General features: G+C 37.2%; 3 protein-coding genes across 4 annotated transcripts; 2 read left to right on the forward strand and 1 right to left on the reverse strand.

The window, feature by feature from the left end:
* Positions 1-18: 18 nt before the first annotated feature.
* LOC141435377 (glutathione S-transferase 1-like) lies at positions 19-3829 on the reverse strand. Of its 2 annotated transcripts, none has more exons than XM_074098094.1 (5): positions 3683-3829; positions 3015-3171; positions 2364-2564; positions 1699-1815; positions 19-1618 (listed from the first exon to the last, which is right to left on the reverse strand). In XM_074098094.1, the coding sequence occupies exons 1-5, from the start codon at positions 3751-3753 to the stop codon at positions 1439-1441; spliced, it is 726 nt and encodes a 241-aa protein (XP_073954195.1). In that variant the 5' UTR covers positions 3754-3829; the 3' UTR covers positions 19-1438. The 2 variants fall into 2 exon arrangements, with proteins under 2 accessions (XP_073954195.1, XP_073954196.1); XM_074098095.1 differs by lacking the exon at positions 3683-3829 and adding an exon at positions 3266-3303.
* Positions 3830-5686: 1857 nt separating this feature from the next.
* Positions 5687-10039, forward strand: LOC141435376 (glutathione S-transferase 1-like). Its single transcript, XM_074098093.1, has 7 exons — positions 5687-5969; positions 6442-6580; positions 7169-7227; positions 7354-7501; positions 8086-8279; positions 8968-9065; positions 9808-10039. The coding sequence occupies exons 1-7, from the start codon at positions 5923-5925 to the stop codon at positions 9903-9905; spliced, it is 783 nt and encodes a 260-aa protein (XP_073954194.1). The 5' UTR covers positions 5687-5922; the 3' UTR covers positions 9906-10039.
* Positions 10040-10834: 795 nt separating this feature from the next.
* On the forward strand, positions 10835-14126 carry LOC141434763 (uncharacterized). Its single transcript, XM_074097197.1, has one exon. It carries the CDS (start codon positions 11189-11191, stop codon positions 12485-12487), a length of 1299 nt encoding a protein of 432 aa, XP_073953298.1. The 5' UTR covers positions 10835-11188; the 3' UTR covers positions 12488-14126.
* The last annotated feature ends 374 nt before the right edge of the window (positions 14127-14500 follow it).

Genomic DNA, 14500 nt, shown 5'->3' on the forward strand with positions numbered 1-14500 from the left:
TGATAAATAATACCGAAAAATATTTAAATTCTTTTTATTTGGTAACTTTGAAGATTTTTTTTCATGGGTAGGTAAATGTACAGTCGTGATGTTAAAGTATTTTTATAAGCACCTAAAAAAGGAATGTTTGACCAACACGTTTAATTATTTCATTGATATAAAATTAATATGATCAGTATTGACAATTAGATAAGACTTAGAATAACTTGAAACATAATAGAGAAAGAGTTCATTTCTTTCTTGTTCAATAAACTAAATAAGTAAGTACATTTTGCCCTCTTAGGGCAAAAGACTGTATCGTAAAAAAAAAATTTTTTTAATGTGGTTAGTTATTTATACCATCTGACGAAGATTGTCCTCAGATGTGTTTTTTTTGCCTTAAGAGGGCAATATAATCTATAGCAATAATTGCTAGAGATTAATAGTAATTAGTTAAGTATAAAAATCATTTCACAACTCTTTGTAGTTAACAAGAATATTTAAAAAAACTAGGTTACATACATATAATAAAGTAATCATCAATTTAAACTAAGTATGTGATAAAGCCACAATCATAATCAATAGACAATATGAACCAATATTCCAGTGCATTTAAAAACAAGATAAAAATAATCGACTGGCAAAGGATCCATATTTATTGGGTAACATAAAATTGCTTTTCCGATTATTTTGCTACTAACGATTTGTAGTTTTAATCATCGCTCTTTCTAATTATTACCAAAATTTGAATGAAGTATTTCATAATAGTTTGTCTTCAGATTTAATTTAATTGTGAATATCAATAAGATTTTATTTATACTTATAATGATATTGTTCATAATCAACCATAACTTTTTGTAGCCACTCATAACTGCAGTGGGACCGCCATTACTTTTATGGTGGCCACTAGTTTTCGTTAGGATCGCAGTTCTAAACTAACCTATTTTTTAGCGCGTCCGTAACAGCATGTGGTAGTTATGTTGAAAAAATATATGAAAATTATAAAAAGTAGTCAGTGGCGTAGCTACCGGAGGGCTTTACGGGGCAGTGCCCTGGGGCCCCCAAGCTCAGGGGGCCCCTCGGACTCTGACTTACAAACTATAAATTGAACTAGTGAAAATTTCTCTCACATTCGAATATTCGGTATACGGAACAAACGGTTTTAAATAGTTGGGGTCCTAGTTTATTTTTTGCCCCAGGGCCTTTGGTTAGCTAGCTACGCCACTGAAAGTAGTACAAAATAGATTTATGAGTACCGACGTTATGAATTTCAATAATTCTTTAATTATAATCGTTGTACAGTAACTTAGATTAGATTACTAACAGAGAATTTATGATTAGTGATTGTTTATAGTATAAAAAATTATGAAATTATGAAAACAATTTCGGACTGCAAATAATCGGAGTCGAAATTTTATGTGAACTTTGGCTCACCCTTACTCCATTACTTAGGAGAAGTTTAACTAGATGTTTCCACGAAGGCTTTCAGGCGCTGTACTCCACGTAAATGTATCTGAAAGCATGGTAGCTGCCTTATTCTGTTTATCCACGCGCTTAGTTTCACATGACGATCCAGGAGTGGCACCAACAGTTGGAGAGAGCCCACAGTAGTAGCACAGCAAATGTCACCTAAGCACATCTATAACAAATTATAATGCCGTTTAAATGTTGGTGCAATTTTAATATCAAAATCTACATAAAATAACAAAACAGCCATACCTTGTCGTTCACAAGCCATCTATTATTTGTCAATCGGTATTCCAAGTGATCTAAGGCGGAGTACCATTGTTCGATCTTCGTTTTCTTCGGAGGCCAGTTGCCGCGAAAATATTGAGTCTAAAATAACACATTGTAATTACTGGTGCTGGTGTATAGTCAAGACCATATTAAGTGACTTAAAATTAGACATAGTGCGGTAAGATTGAAAATTACATACTTAATCTTCGACTTCATCTCATCGATGTAATTAGTTAAAAATCAATGAACTATGTATGTAATAAAAAAAGCCGTAGAAGCTAAGTGGTTTGGCCTATGGCCTCTCACGTAGAAGACAGTGGGTTCAATCAAATCCGGGCTCGCTCGCACTTCATAGCTTTTCATAATTCATGCGAGAAAATAAAATGTGAAATTTACCACCAGCTTAACGGTGGGTGAAGGAAAACATCATGAGGAGACCTGCAAACAAACCTGCGAAGTAATTCTCTGGTGTATGTGAAGTTCTCAATCCGCACTGAATCAGCGTGGGAGCTTCGGCTCGTATTCTGAGAGGAGGCCTGTGCTTTGGGGCGTTATTTAGGCTGAGAAGCTGAAGTGGTGATGTAAGTAAACGATTAAAAATATAATTTCAAATTGAATCGTATGTATGTTTGGCAATATGTACTTACGAATATTAAACTATCGATGGGGAACAAGGTGCCCGCATTAAAGAACATCAGCTGGTTGACCCTGGCCCTAGTGACAGGGTCTTCTGGGTAGAGGTTCTGACTGTCGCTGATGGAACACAAGTACATAGCAATGGCGTGACTGTCAGAGATGATCACGTCACCATCGACTCGCAATGCCGGTACCTTCTGCAGTGGGTTTATCTGTAAAAGCATCAAAAGCAGGTATACTACTTGCTTTTGAACACTAAAATGTAGTCATGTAGGTTTTGTATTCATGATATCATACATTTTCAAAGCCTAACATCTAAATGACACAAAGATAATTTCAATTAATTGTAAGTAAAGTAGTAGTGCATCTAGTAGCATTAATTGGCAACAAACGGTTCAATAGCATAGTACTCGTATCTGACGGGGGCTTTTGTGTATCGTTATTTTATTTTATATAAAAGCCAGTTAAGTTTGGAGGTTTCAAAATACACTTAATAACTATAAATTCCTACTCACAGATTGCTTCTAATACAACTTTAGACTATACCAGTAAATACAAATGTAAAAAATAACTCAATAATAATAATTAAGCCTGTATTGACATCACAATGAACTCTGGGCTACAGAATATGAATATGCTAGTCCGTCAGTTCGTTTTGTTACCTTTGTGTAAAAATCCGATCGATTTTCTGCCTTAAAAATATCAATGTGACGGAAATCCATTTCAATATTTAACATGGAGCCAGCCATCATGACGAACTGAACTGGAGGTGATGCTTCGTCTCCGTACAATACCAGTTTGTTTGTCATTGCGTTGCGGCTGTCGGAATTAAGAAAAAAAATATAATTTCATTAATATCCAAAGTTTATAACATTGAATTAAGTATTGCTAATAGAACCCTACAAGGACATACTTAAAGTTCTTCCCACTATCTATTTATAACTAGCATCAGATCGCGAGGTTGAAACCTTGAAAAAAAAGGCAAAAATAATTAGAAAAGTCTATAATCAAAGGCGGTAACTTTACATTTTCACCCTTCTTCCCTAAAACCAGACCCGCTCGAAGCCGGGGCGCGTCAGTGTTATTAATTTTACCAAATAAAACCATCCTCTTAAATTTCGCTACCTTTTGCTAAAACCACGTTATGATAAGTTAAAAGTTTAAAAGATCTATGCATACATACACATAGACAGACAGATGAAAGCGACTTTATCTCACACTATGCAAAGCTAAAGACAAATACCTAAGTATAATTTATCAAAAAATTATGCCGTTCTGAACAACTCTTGAAACGTTCGAAGTTGTTTATGTATACAATTTATGTACTTACCTTATTGAATTCTTCGAATAACAACGCCAAGATATCCCTTGGAACAGGTTTCTCAAACGAAAATAAACCATTTTGTTAATTCTTTACAGACTACCTTCCTCGAGAGAGATAAACAGACCAATGACGTCTCAGAACAAAACAGTCAAATCAAAAAGCTACTTACAGCTATAAGCATTAGCGTCCGCTCATGTGGTCACTTTAGAATTCGTGATTCGAAAAGTTATTCTACAGTGGTGCCCGATTAACTAATTAATTTTATCATTTAGTTATTTCATTATTATTTTGAGCTACACCTACGCTCTAATGCAGGGCACAGGCCTTCTCCGAGAAGAAGAGGGCTTGGGCTGAAGTTCCCACGGATCAGGGACTTCACACACACACTCAGTTGAATTGCTTTGCAGATTTGTGCAGGTTCATTTAAGATTTTTTATTAATTTGTCAGATATTTTTCGTCGCCGTAAAGATCGTCGTTAATTTTAAGCGTAGTTTCACACATGGATTTCTAAAAGTAATTTGAAGTTTGAACTTTTGAACCTGCTGAACTTACGATCCTCTACTTGCGGGCTTTCTTGAAATCAAACCAAGAGGCTATATAGTCAATTATTTAATTGATTAAAAAACAAAGTTAGGGTTTCATGGTGAAAACACTAAGGCATCGTAATGAAACTCAGGAAAATCATCGTCTTACAAAAACATGCTAAATTAATTAATAAGATAATTACTTAGGTATAATATGCAAATCGACTTAAGCAACCCTACTTATCAACATCCAGTTCAAAGTTGCTTAACTAGAAGCCTTAAAATTATGGCATTAAAGACCCCTTTATGATAGATAGGGTCTAGGCACAATACAATGCCCACAGTATAAGGAGTACTAATGGAACAAGGCCGCGTGCATAAGATAACTGAAAGTGTTGGGTTAAGAAATTATTTTATTTCTCTGACTCTACGGTCACTGTAGAAGTCTGGATCACGTTTCATGTGAGCGTCATACGTGGCGACCCATTTGTAAAACTGATGGGACTTATGCAATATTTATAACTACCGTCGTTTTCCTCTAGCATCCGGAATAGTTTACTTGCCTACCGTATAAAATATTCATTTTACAGGTTTTACTAAGCATATTTTTTGTAATAAATTTTTATGTCTGCGTTCATGCAATTTACAACATTGCTATATTTGATACAATAAATTATGTATGCCGTAAAAAGTAAGCAAGGCTCTAAAAGTAAATAATACTAAGTATACCATGTTAGTGGGAAAGAGTCATTCGGTTCGCTCGATAGGTATTCGTAACTCGTAACCAATATCAACTTCGTTTCTACGTAGAGTAATTTATTGAATCAGGCGTTACTTTGCTCTCCCTTCTATCCCATATCAATTAACTAAAAGAATTTCTTTGCTCGCTCTTCATGCAGTTCCTCCACCTCCACACTGTAAGAACGCACACAAATTACACAAACCCATTTATCACCACCACCACACTACACTGACGCGTTTCGAACTCAATCAGAGCTCACCTTCAGAGCAAACACAACCGTACACCATGCTACCAGATGTTAGACTCTAAGCGAAATGAAACGCGTCAGTGTAATGGTGCTGGTGATAGATGGGTTTGAGTGATTTGTGTGTGTTCTTGCAGTGTGGAGGTGGAGGAACTGCATGAACACGCATATCTTGCATACACTTAGCTATCATGAGGTCGCGGATGAGCAAAGAAATTCTTTTAGTTCATTCACGTAGTGTTTAATGGACTCTAATCTAAAAAATATATAAAAATCTGTGAAAAAATTAACACTATTTACGTTCGAGGCTTAGAATTCTGACTTGCACAAGCAGAGTTTGGTGCCAGCAGAGATATTTAATTTAAAAAAAGTTATTTCTTCTAACTAACATGAAACACACCTACACAAGTAGAAAACATAAGTAGAGAAACAAACACTTTTTCATTCATAGGAATTAAAAATATGCCTCTTTTATATCTTTTTAAAACTGGCTCTACGCTTGTTTCATTGTCGTCATGACTGTACTTAGCTATTTAATACTGGCAGTGTATTGATTTCACAAAATAATGACAGCAAAAGTCTATGGTATGCATGGAAATGGTGCATAATTTTCTGAAATGTCGTTAAATTATGAGAAATTCAAAACTTTGAAATAAATATACCTAATTCCGTTTATCTAGCCAAATGACACAATGTAAAAATTCTGAAAACTTTTAGCGTACTTAAAAATATAAAATGGGGTTGTCTGCCAGCAGAGCAAGCGGCGTTGGTAACAACTTAAAGTTTGTATTTTTCGTCGTTATTTCAGTATAACGTATATTTTTTTACTTTTTTCTTCAGAAGTAGTGTTGTAGCAATAGTTAATACGAGCCAAATACGAGCTCAGTCATGTAACATTTATTAAGTTGGTACTGGTACTTAAACTTATACTTATAGCGAGCTTATACGGCTTATAGCTGATTAAATTGCGAATGGTGGTGCTGTAGCCTTTTAATCTCTTACATCTTATTGTATTGCAGACATTCTGATTTATTATAACTGTTATTCTCCATAAGTTCTCTATCTTGTTAGGTAAAATTATAAACACGCAAGTTCGTGAGAATGTTTATTACTGTTTCATGATGTTACTGCCTTGATTGAAGCTAGCTAGCCAGCCAATAATACGCGAAAGCATGCTTCCAATATCTAGACAGTTCCGATGTTTATTATATCGAAGCGACCGTTCAGCTAGATCCACCTTCTAATTTCTTTCAGACATTGCACATTATGGAAAGCAGACCGTAGCCCTGCTTGCAGAGCCGTCATGATGGCTTTGGATGCTTTAGACTTGAACATTAACGAAGTTGATGTCAACATGGATAAAGGAGAACATAGGTCTCCAGAAATGATCGTGGTAAGCATTTTTTTACCCGACTGACCGAAGGAGGGTTTTTGTTAAAACCGTCGATTGTGTGTGTTTAGCACATCACTAACACTAACGCTTCGAAGGACGCCTGTTTAATTTTTTGTAGCACGCGTTTTACTTTATTCTGATTCCCGTCTTCATTTTTTGTCAATAGCAATGTACTAAACTCCCTACTCATTATATTTATACATCATACTATTTCGTAGTTTTTAGTGGTTCTTTAGCCAAAATTACAAGTATGCTTTGATTTAAAATGAACTAAAAGAATTTCCTTGCTCACCCGCGACCTTACGATAGCTAAGCTTATGCAAAATATGCGTGTTCATGAAGTTCCTCCACCTCCACACTTACGTACTTACTAGTGTGGTGTGGTGGTGGTGATGGATGGGTTTGTGTGATTTGTGTGTGTTCTTACAGTGTGGAGGTGGAATGAACACGCATATTTTGCATAAGCTTAGCTATCGTAAGGTCGCGGGTGAGCAAGATAATTCTTTTAGTTCATTGATATGGACCTCCGCAAAGTAACGCAAGATTCAATACATTACTTTGATTTATTTACAAACCTCCTCATTTCAGATGAATCCACTTCAAACATTGCCAATTTTAAAGGACAGAAATCTCATATTAAACGACAGGTACTTTTTTTTACTATTTAAACAACGATTTTTCTTTTCATACCTGATGCATTCTAATTAATGCGTAAGTACATAGTTAGATAGAATACAATCGTATTTTTTTTTCTTGTAATTTTTATTTTCCAGTAACGCTATCGCAACGTACATGGCGACTCGGTACTGGTCTCCACATGCCAGCAAACTGCTGCCTAGTGACCCTGGAGCCCGAGCGATGATTGATCAATTCATGTTCTTTAACAGTAATGTACTCTATCCACGATATAAAGAAGCAGCAGTAAGTGAAAATGATGAAACTTATTGTTAATCGATCCGATGGCTAGGTAATTTCCATAAAAAAGATAAACGTTTTATCATCATATCAGCCGCAGGATCCAGTGTTGGATAGATCCCCCATAGATCTCCAGTTACTTCGGTTAGAAGCTGCGTGCATCCACCTTGCGTGTACCTGCGGTTTCAGTCAGATGATCCGTCCATCTTGTTGGTGGACATCCTACACTGCGCTTGCATCGGAAAGCGCAGCGTATATAGGATGTCCACGGATCGCCGCGTTCTTCATTCGAGAATTTTTCGCCCCCAACACCTTTCTATACTCCATGCCATATGGTTTGCCCTTTGCCACTTCAATGAGCTAATCCTTTTGCCTATGTCGGTGACTCTCGTTCTTCTATTCTACGTATCATCTCCCCATTTTCGATTCGATCCCGTAGAGATGTCTCCCAACCGAACCCGAGCGTAGCTCTCTCCATAGCTCGCTCAACAACTCTGAGCCTATTTATAGGGGATTAACGTTTAACAATATTAATATTAATTTAGGACAAATATTTCTTCCGAATATTGTTCAAAAGTACTATTTTTCAGCACCCAATCCTCTACAAAAACTGTCGTTACGTCCCGCCGAACACCATGTGTGACATTCAGTGCGCATACGCAGACTTAGAGAAGATGCTCCAGGGGCGGATGTTCATCGGCGGCTCGTCTCCTTCGATGGGAGATATTATGCTTATAGCCACCGTCAGCACACTCAATATACTTGTGCCAATCGATCAAATAGAGTAGGTTTGATTTTTTAAATTACTACCCTATACTGTTTAATCGATTAACTAAATTTTTTGATACTTTCTTTGTTTAAATTTGATATATCTATTCTAAGGCCTCATTATATAAACACCTCTGAAATCACAACAACAACAATATATCTTTATTGCACACCAACACAGTAAGCAGTACAGAAAACACAGGTATATGGTATATACATAGAGATTTTCTAAGGTAAGCAATTTTCAACACTTCTTTTTGTCACATGGTGTAAGATCATTGGCGTATCTAGGGTTATTTTCCAGGGGGGGCCTGGCCTGGATTTTTGTGTGAAGATATCAGTATTATAGAACTTCGAATCAGTAGCCCAACATCCTGAGGTGGGCACTAGACCATACTGGGGTGGAAACGGAACTATATACGCCTATGTGTAAGATGAGGGTAGACAGAGATGATGAATGTGATCACAAGCGCGTTAAGCCTGGTCTCAATTGAGCCAGCTGCCTCGTGCGGCAGCCATTTTCAGCGCAATTTTGAGCCCGTATCGAACAAAATCATGCCTCATGTGCTTGCCTCCCCAGCGGCTCACTCAGTGGAGACCCAGCTTTAGACCATACGGCCTCTGGTTGCACTGTCAATGCAGATTTTTGCTACAATCGAAAATATTGCCAAATAAAGTTGTAAAACAGTCTCCTTTGTTTTCAGGTTTCCGAGAGTTTCCAGCTGGGTGCACCGAATGTCCGAGGAGATGTTCTACACCACCGCAAACAAGAAAGGCCTCTGCGAATTCGCTAGAAGATTAGGCGAGTTAACTGGCGTGCAATCCACTAAGGACTAAAGGTGTCGGTCCGTCTGTCTGTGCATATATTGCAACTTTAAACGCATTCAGAGTCAGCGACGAACACGTAATATTTTTTCACTAATTCAAATTTAGGGAATAATGACGCTTTAATCTTTTTTTTCACTTAGTATGTTTTCATACGTTTGGCGTAATCAGTAATTCGTTTTAGGCGCATCATAAATGCTTCTAAAGTTGCGTTTAATGCATACTGAGACCGACGTCTTTGGAGACGCATGCCTGATATTGAAAAACTTCATATCGATATTTCCGTTGTCGAAAAATATCCAATAAAATAACCTAACCATAAAAATTTAATTTTTAATACAAGTTTTATTTTGCTGACTGTACTTGCATTGTCACCCAAACTACATTTGCATACCAAATTTCAAGTTAATGCTATTAACCATTGAAGAGTTCCATCCTGCGGAGACGATCCTGGTTAGACTACCAGGATGTCACTACTAGATTATTGTATTGTCACGCAATTTACATAAGTATTCCAAATTTCAAGTCAATCTGACTACTAGAAGTTGGTCAAATTTAACTTGCTAGATTTGATTGTCTGGCAGACAGACAGACAAAAGGACAGATGAAACTAAATAAAACACGAACCCCCGCTTGATAGGATAACAGGTCGATCGACTCGCCTACTGTTATTTTTTTTACTGTTATGAAAATTATTTACTCAGTTTTCTTTCCATTAGAGTCCGGGTGTATTGACGACAACAACGAGTTCAAGTGTCCGCGGCTTTCTGATAGACGAAGAGCAGCGGCGGCAACTTTGGAGGCAGCTAAAGGATGATCTGGTTCCATTGCAATTAAATTTAAATGATTTCGAATACTTGAAACAATTCATAAATACGAAATTGTATATTTATCGGACACTCCTTGAAATATACTTAAACTTAAGTAATATTATTTTAAAAGCTGATAAGTAATCAAAATATATTAAAATATTATTATTTATTCTTGACAAGCCAATTTCATTTGTAAGTTTGGACTTCATTTTATATTCGCTCCTTCGATCAACAATAGAACATTGTATTGTTGATTGAAGATTCGCTCATAATATTTACCATGCGTGATACAGTATATTAATATTAGTATATTATTATAATATCATTAGCATGTTGTGATTTTTAACCCAGTCCCCCCCCCCCCCACCCCGATATCTTCTTTTGTATTATTAACGGTCAACGCTACACTTACGCATTGCGGGCTGTAGCAACTCTGGCTTGCTATCGTAACTTGAAGAAATAGCCTTGTGTATCCGGATAAACAATGGCCGGGTATTGTCATAGTCTGCGGCTCCACTGAGGCGGAGACGAACGGAGCGGAAAGGAGACGTGAAGGGATCGACCAATCATATTATTTGAATCCACATCTCGTCTCCGCCTCATTATCATCAGACGTGTCGTGTAGGGATTGGTGGATCTCTACAAGTCTCCTCTCCGCTCCGCTCGTCTCCGCCTCAGAAGGGCTACTACGAAACTCGAAACTCGAAGTTCGTATCGTACTGTCACTCTCGCTCTCTTATTAAATAGCATAAGTGTCAGAGGGACCGCACGACACGAACTTCGAGTTTCGAGTTTCGTAGTAGCCCTGCAGTGGAGCCGCAGCCTGGCTTGTGTTTCCTAAGCCTGTTATTATTGTTAATTATGTTTTGTGGTGCGCTCAATCGATCGATTGTGTCGATCCGTCGACTTAGCGTGTACATCACTATTCGGAATTCACCTGTCACTTAGGAATTTGTTGTGAAGTGAAGTGGGGGCTGGGGGCCACGGTGAGGAGAGCACACCAATCGAACGAACGTACTGCACAGCTCCGTAATTTAATTATTATGTAGATTATCAAACCTTGCTCTATTGTTCTCGGTTCACACAAAATGTAAAAAGGCTCCAAATATTCTCACGGAACGAAGAAAGTGGCGCGAGAAAGGTATCATAACATTGTAACAGTGAACAGTTTTATAAGCCTAATGGTACAAATTGTTTATTCGTGTCATCACCATGCGAGTTTGTGCGTGTTAATCAATACAAAACTTTACTGAACAGTGAAAACTTGTTTTGTTGTGGAATTTACGCCATGGCGGGTTTCCAAACGAGTGATACAATGCCGAAACTTGGGCGCGTTGGTGACCTGAGGGAGCAGTGGTTGGTGCGGGCTGACGGGGCTCTGGCGCACCGCCTCCAGGACCGGGAGATATCCTCGCATCTCTGCGAGAACAGGTACCGCAATCAGCAGATACGCGAGGACTTCCCTGTAGCTCTTAACGAACAGCAGGGCATAGAACACGAGGCGAGGCTCAAAGAACTCGCGCGTCGAAGACAGGCCGAAATTGATGCGGAAATCGCCCGAGAAATGGCTGAAATAAACCTCCGGCGGCAACGCAGGCAGCACAGCGACCTGATACAACCGAGTTCCTCCCATGCGCCGCCAGAACCAGTCCGACAAGCTCCAAAAACAATAATAGACGACATCGTACCTGAGGAACTGGGCTTGTCGCCAGCTGAGCTAGAAGAGCTACGGTACAGGCTGGAGCAAGAAGAAAGAGATGCACGGTTGGCACGCCAGTTGAGTAGCGAGGTCCAAGACCAAGATGCTTTGTTGGCTGACATGCGGTGTGCGGTCGAAGCACAAGATGGTGAATTAGCGAGGCTATTACAAGAGCGAGAGTATAAGAAACTTCAGAGAGCCAAAGAGAAGGCGAGACAGAAGGCTTTGCTGAAGAAACAGCAACGGTTAGCAGCTCAGCAGTTGGAATCCCCATCAGACACAAACCAAGCCACTCTCTGCGACGCCTACAGCAACCCAAGGGACATGATACGCGAGAGCGGCCTTCGACTTTGTAAATCTGTTGATTCAGACTTGAATTACGTAGAACCTTTTGAAAAGGAGCATATACAGTCCAAAGCCAGTGCATTGCAGTCGAAGGAGTTATCTAAGCAATACTACGACCAACCTGGTACGTCTACAGTCAATATCAACAATGTAACTCATGTTCACACAAGATCCTTTGAAGATCAAAGTCTACCAAACTCGAATTCTTCGTCACTACTACACAGGCAGCCTCCTCCCCCACCAACATCAGGTAAGAAGCCCCGATTTCCAGATCCAGTGAGCATCAGGCCTGCTTCACACTATCCAACAGAGCAAACAGATAACCATATGCAGAATACATCAATACCTCATAGTTACAGCGAGAATAATAATTTATATGGTGCTTCATACCCACCAGAGGTACCGAGTCCTAATCACATGGATAGACATGATAATTCAAAGAGGTTATCTGTCATATCGGATATCACCGCTGAGAGCCTAGCCAAGAAAAAGAGCAAGCAAGCTGAAATGCAAAAGAAGAGAAAGGGGTGCAAGATACAGTAGAATCTCTGTAACTTAAGTTTTTTATAGTTTTTGCGAGTGCCTTTTAAAATATCTTTAATTAAAACACACCAAAGTGCCTGTTTGTCTCAAAAACAAACTTGTAGGTTTGGTTGTGGTATAATATACGTCACTTTTTTATAACACTTAAATTATTGAGATTTTCATAGTAATAAGTAAGTTGAAGGTGTTTAAAACTGATCAAAATTGGTGTGACATAATACAAGAATGCCCTCTAATATGTGTACAGTCAACATCATAAATATTGCATCTAGGTGCTCAAAAATATTTCAACACAATTAGTATTTTTCAGATATTTTTGAGCGCCTGGCCAGCTCTGGATATATAGTCACTATCTCAAAAGTCAGAGCTGTAATAATATTAAAATTTTATGAATACCACTGTATTGCTTATTTCCTGTGTTCAGATATTTTTAAATAAGTTGCACTTGTAACTGAACATTATGAAGCTTATCAACTGCTATGTCAAAAGGTATTGCTCAGTTCTGTGTTGAACCAATATGTATGATTACATAACAAAAGGCAGTATGATTTCAAAATACCAGTTTGTCAATTAACGATTTTAAGTTTTTTTTTGGAAATTCCATTTTAAATGATTATTAATGGCAGCATTCACAAACTACCTACTTGCAATGAGAGAGATGACTTCTTAAGGTTATCTGTGAACTACACATTTTTCCAACTGGAAAATGATTCATATTTGTGTGAGTGTTTTTGTAACGTAAAAATGTGACCTAAATACAAAGTGTGACACCCATAAGAACATTTTAATTGACTTTGCTTTAACTATTGAGAACCGTTTTATCGAAAAAATATAACAATTACCTTTACTAATGGAGAGTTATTATTTTTTTTAATTTTCTGTAGCAGCAATGTGATGCAAACATTTATTTGATGTTTCAGAGAGGCAGCAAATGTTAGTGTTAGCTTTGTTACTGATACATTGCGTGCCGAACTAATATGTATGAAAAAAAAATGATTTTATTTTTAACTAGAAATACTATTTTACGTTCGTTAGGGCTTATGCTTTCAGCCCTTCTATATGTTCTTATGGAAGTCACATGTTGTATAGATGTGTACTCCTATGTAGTATCATGGCAGCTTAAAGTGGCAGAAGAAAAATGCAAAGAAGCTTAGCGAACTCCTGTCCGAATTGTTTTGTACTCTAGACGATTATTATAGATAACTAAATTTATAGTCTCAAAAGATAGATCTACCTGTATCTAGGTAAATAGAGTATTATTATTATCATTATAATAATATGTTATTTATTCTCCACTGTGCGGTTAACAGTCAACATCACTGAAGTGACCATTAAAGATGAAGAAAATGGTTTATTTATGAGTTTAATGGTCACTAGTGGTGCTGAACTATGAGTATACTTGTGGGAACCAATGAGCCATTTTTATTATAACTTTAAGGTCTAGTGTGCCTTGTTTAGAATTAGCTATAAAATTACATTCCAATTTGATGTGATTTTTATAAGATTTTTTACATTTTTGACTAGTTTATTCCTTGTGCAGTTGTCTAAATTAAACTAGTTTTGTTAGGTGATGTGTTAAGATATGACATGTGTCCGTATTATTTTCTTGTGGTCCTAGCATGCTATCCTTTTCACACTACTCTAAAAAGAAAAGGATAGATGCAGAAGTAAAAAATCTCATTACTGTCTCTCTAATTCTGAATATATACATATAATATATCTATATCTCAAATAATGTGCAAATCGCACAACCTAATGGGTATTTACGAAAACTATGGATAATTATTGAAAGAATCTAATTATAATTAATGCTCATAATTTCCAATAGTACCTAAAGTAGGAGCAATTTGATTTTGATTGTACTTAATTAAGATGTAAAAAATGAAGACTGAAGTTTTTTAATATATTTTTAATTATTTCTTTGGTGCTTGTTCTAAAATTAGACATACAGCGGTTTTCTTTTGTCATAAATTTCGTAACATAAAAAGATTATATTCAGTAATATAGGAAAAA

Source organism: Choristoneura fumiferana, chromosome 14, assembly GCF_025370935.1.
Source record: "Choristoneura fumiferana chromosome 14, NRCan_CFum_1, whole genome shotgun sequence".
In the NCBI taxonomy this organism is placed as follows: Eukaryota; Metazoa; Arthropoda; class Insecta; order Lepidoptera; family Tortricidae; genus Choristoneura; species Choristoneura fumiferana.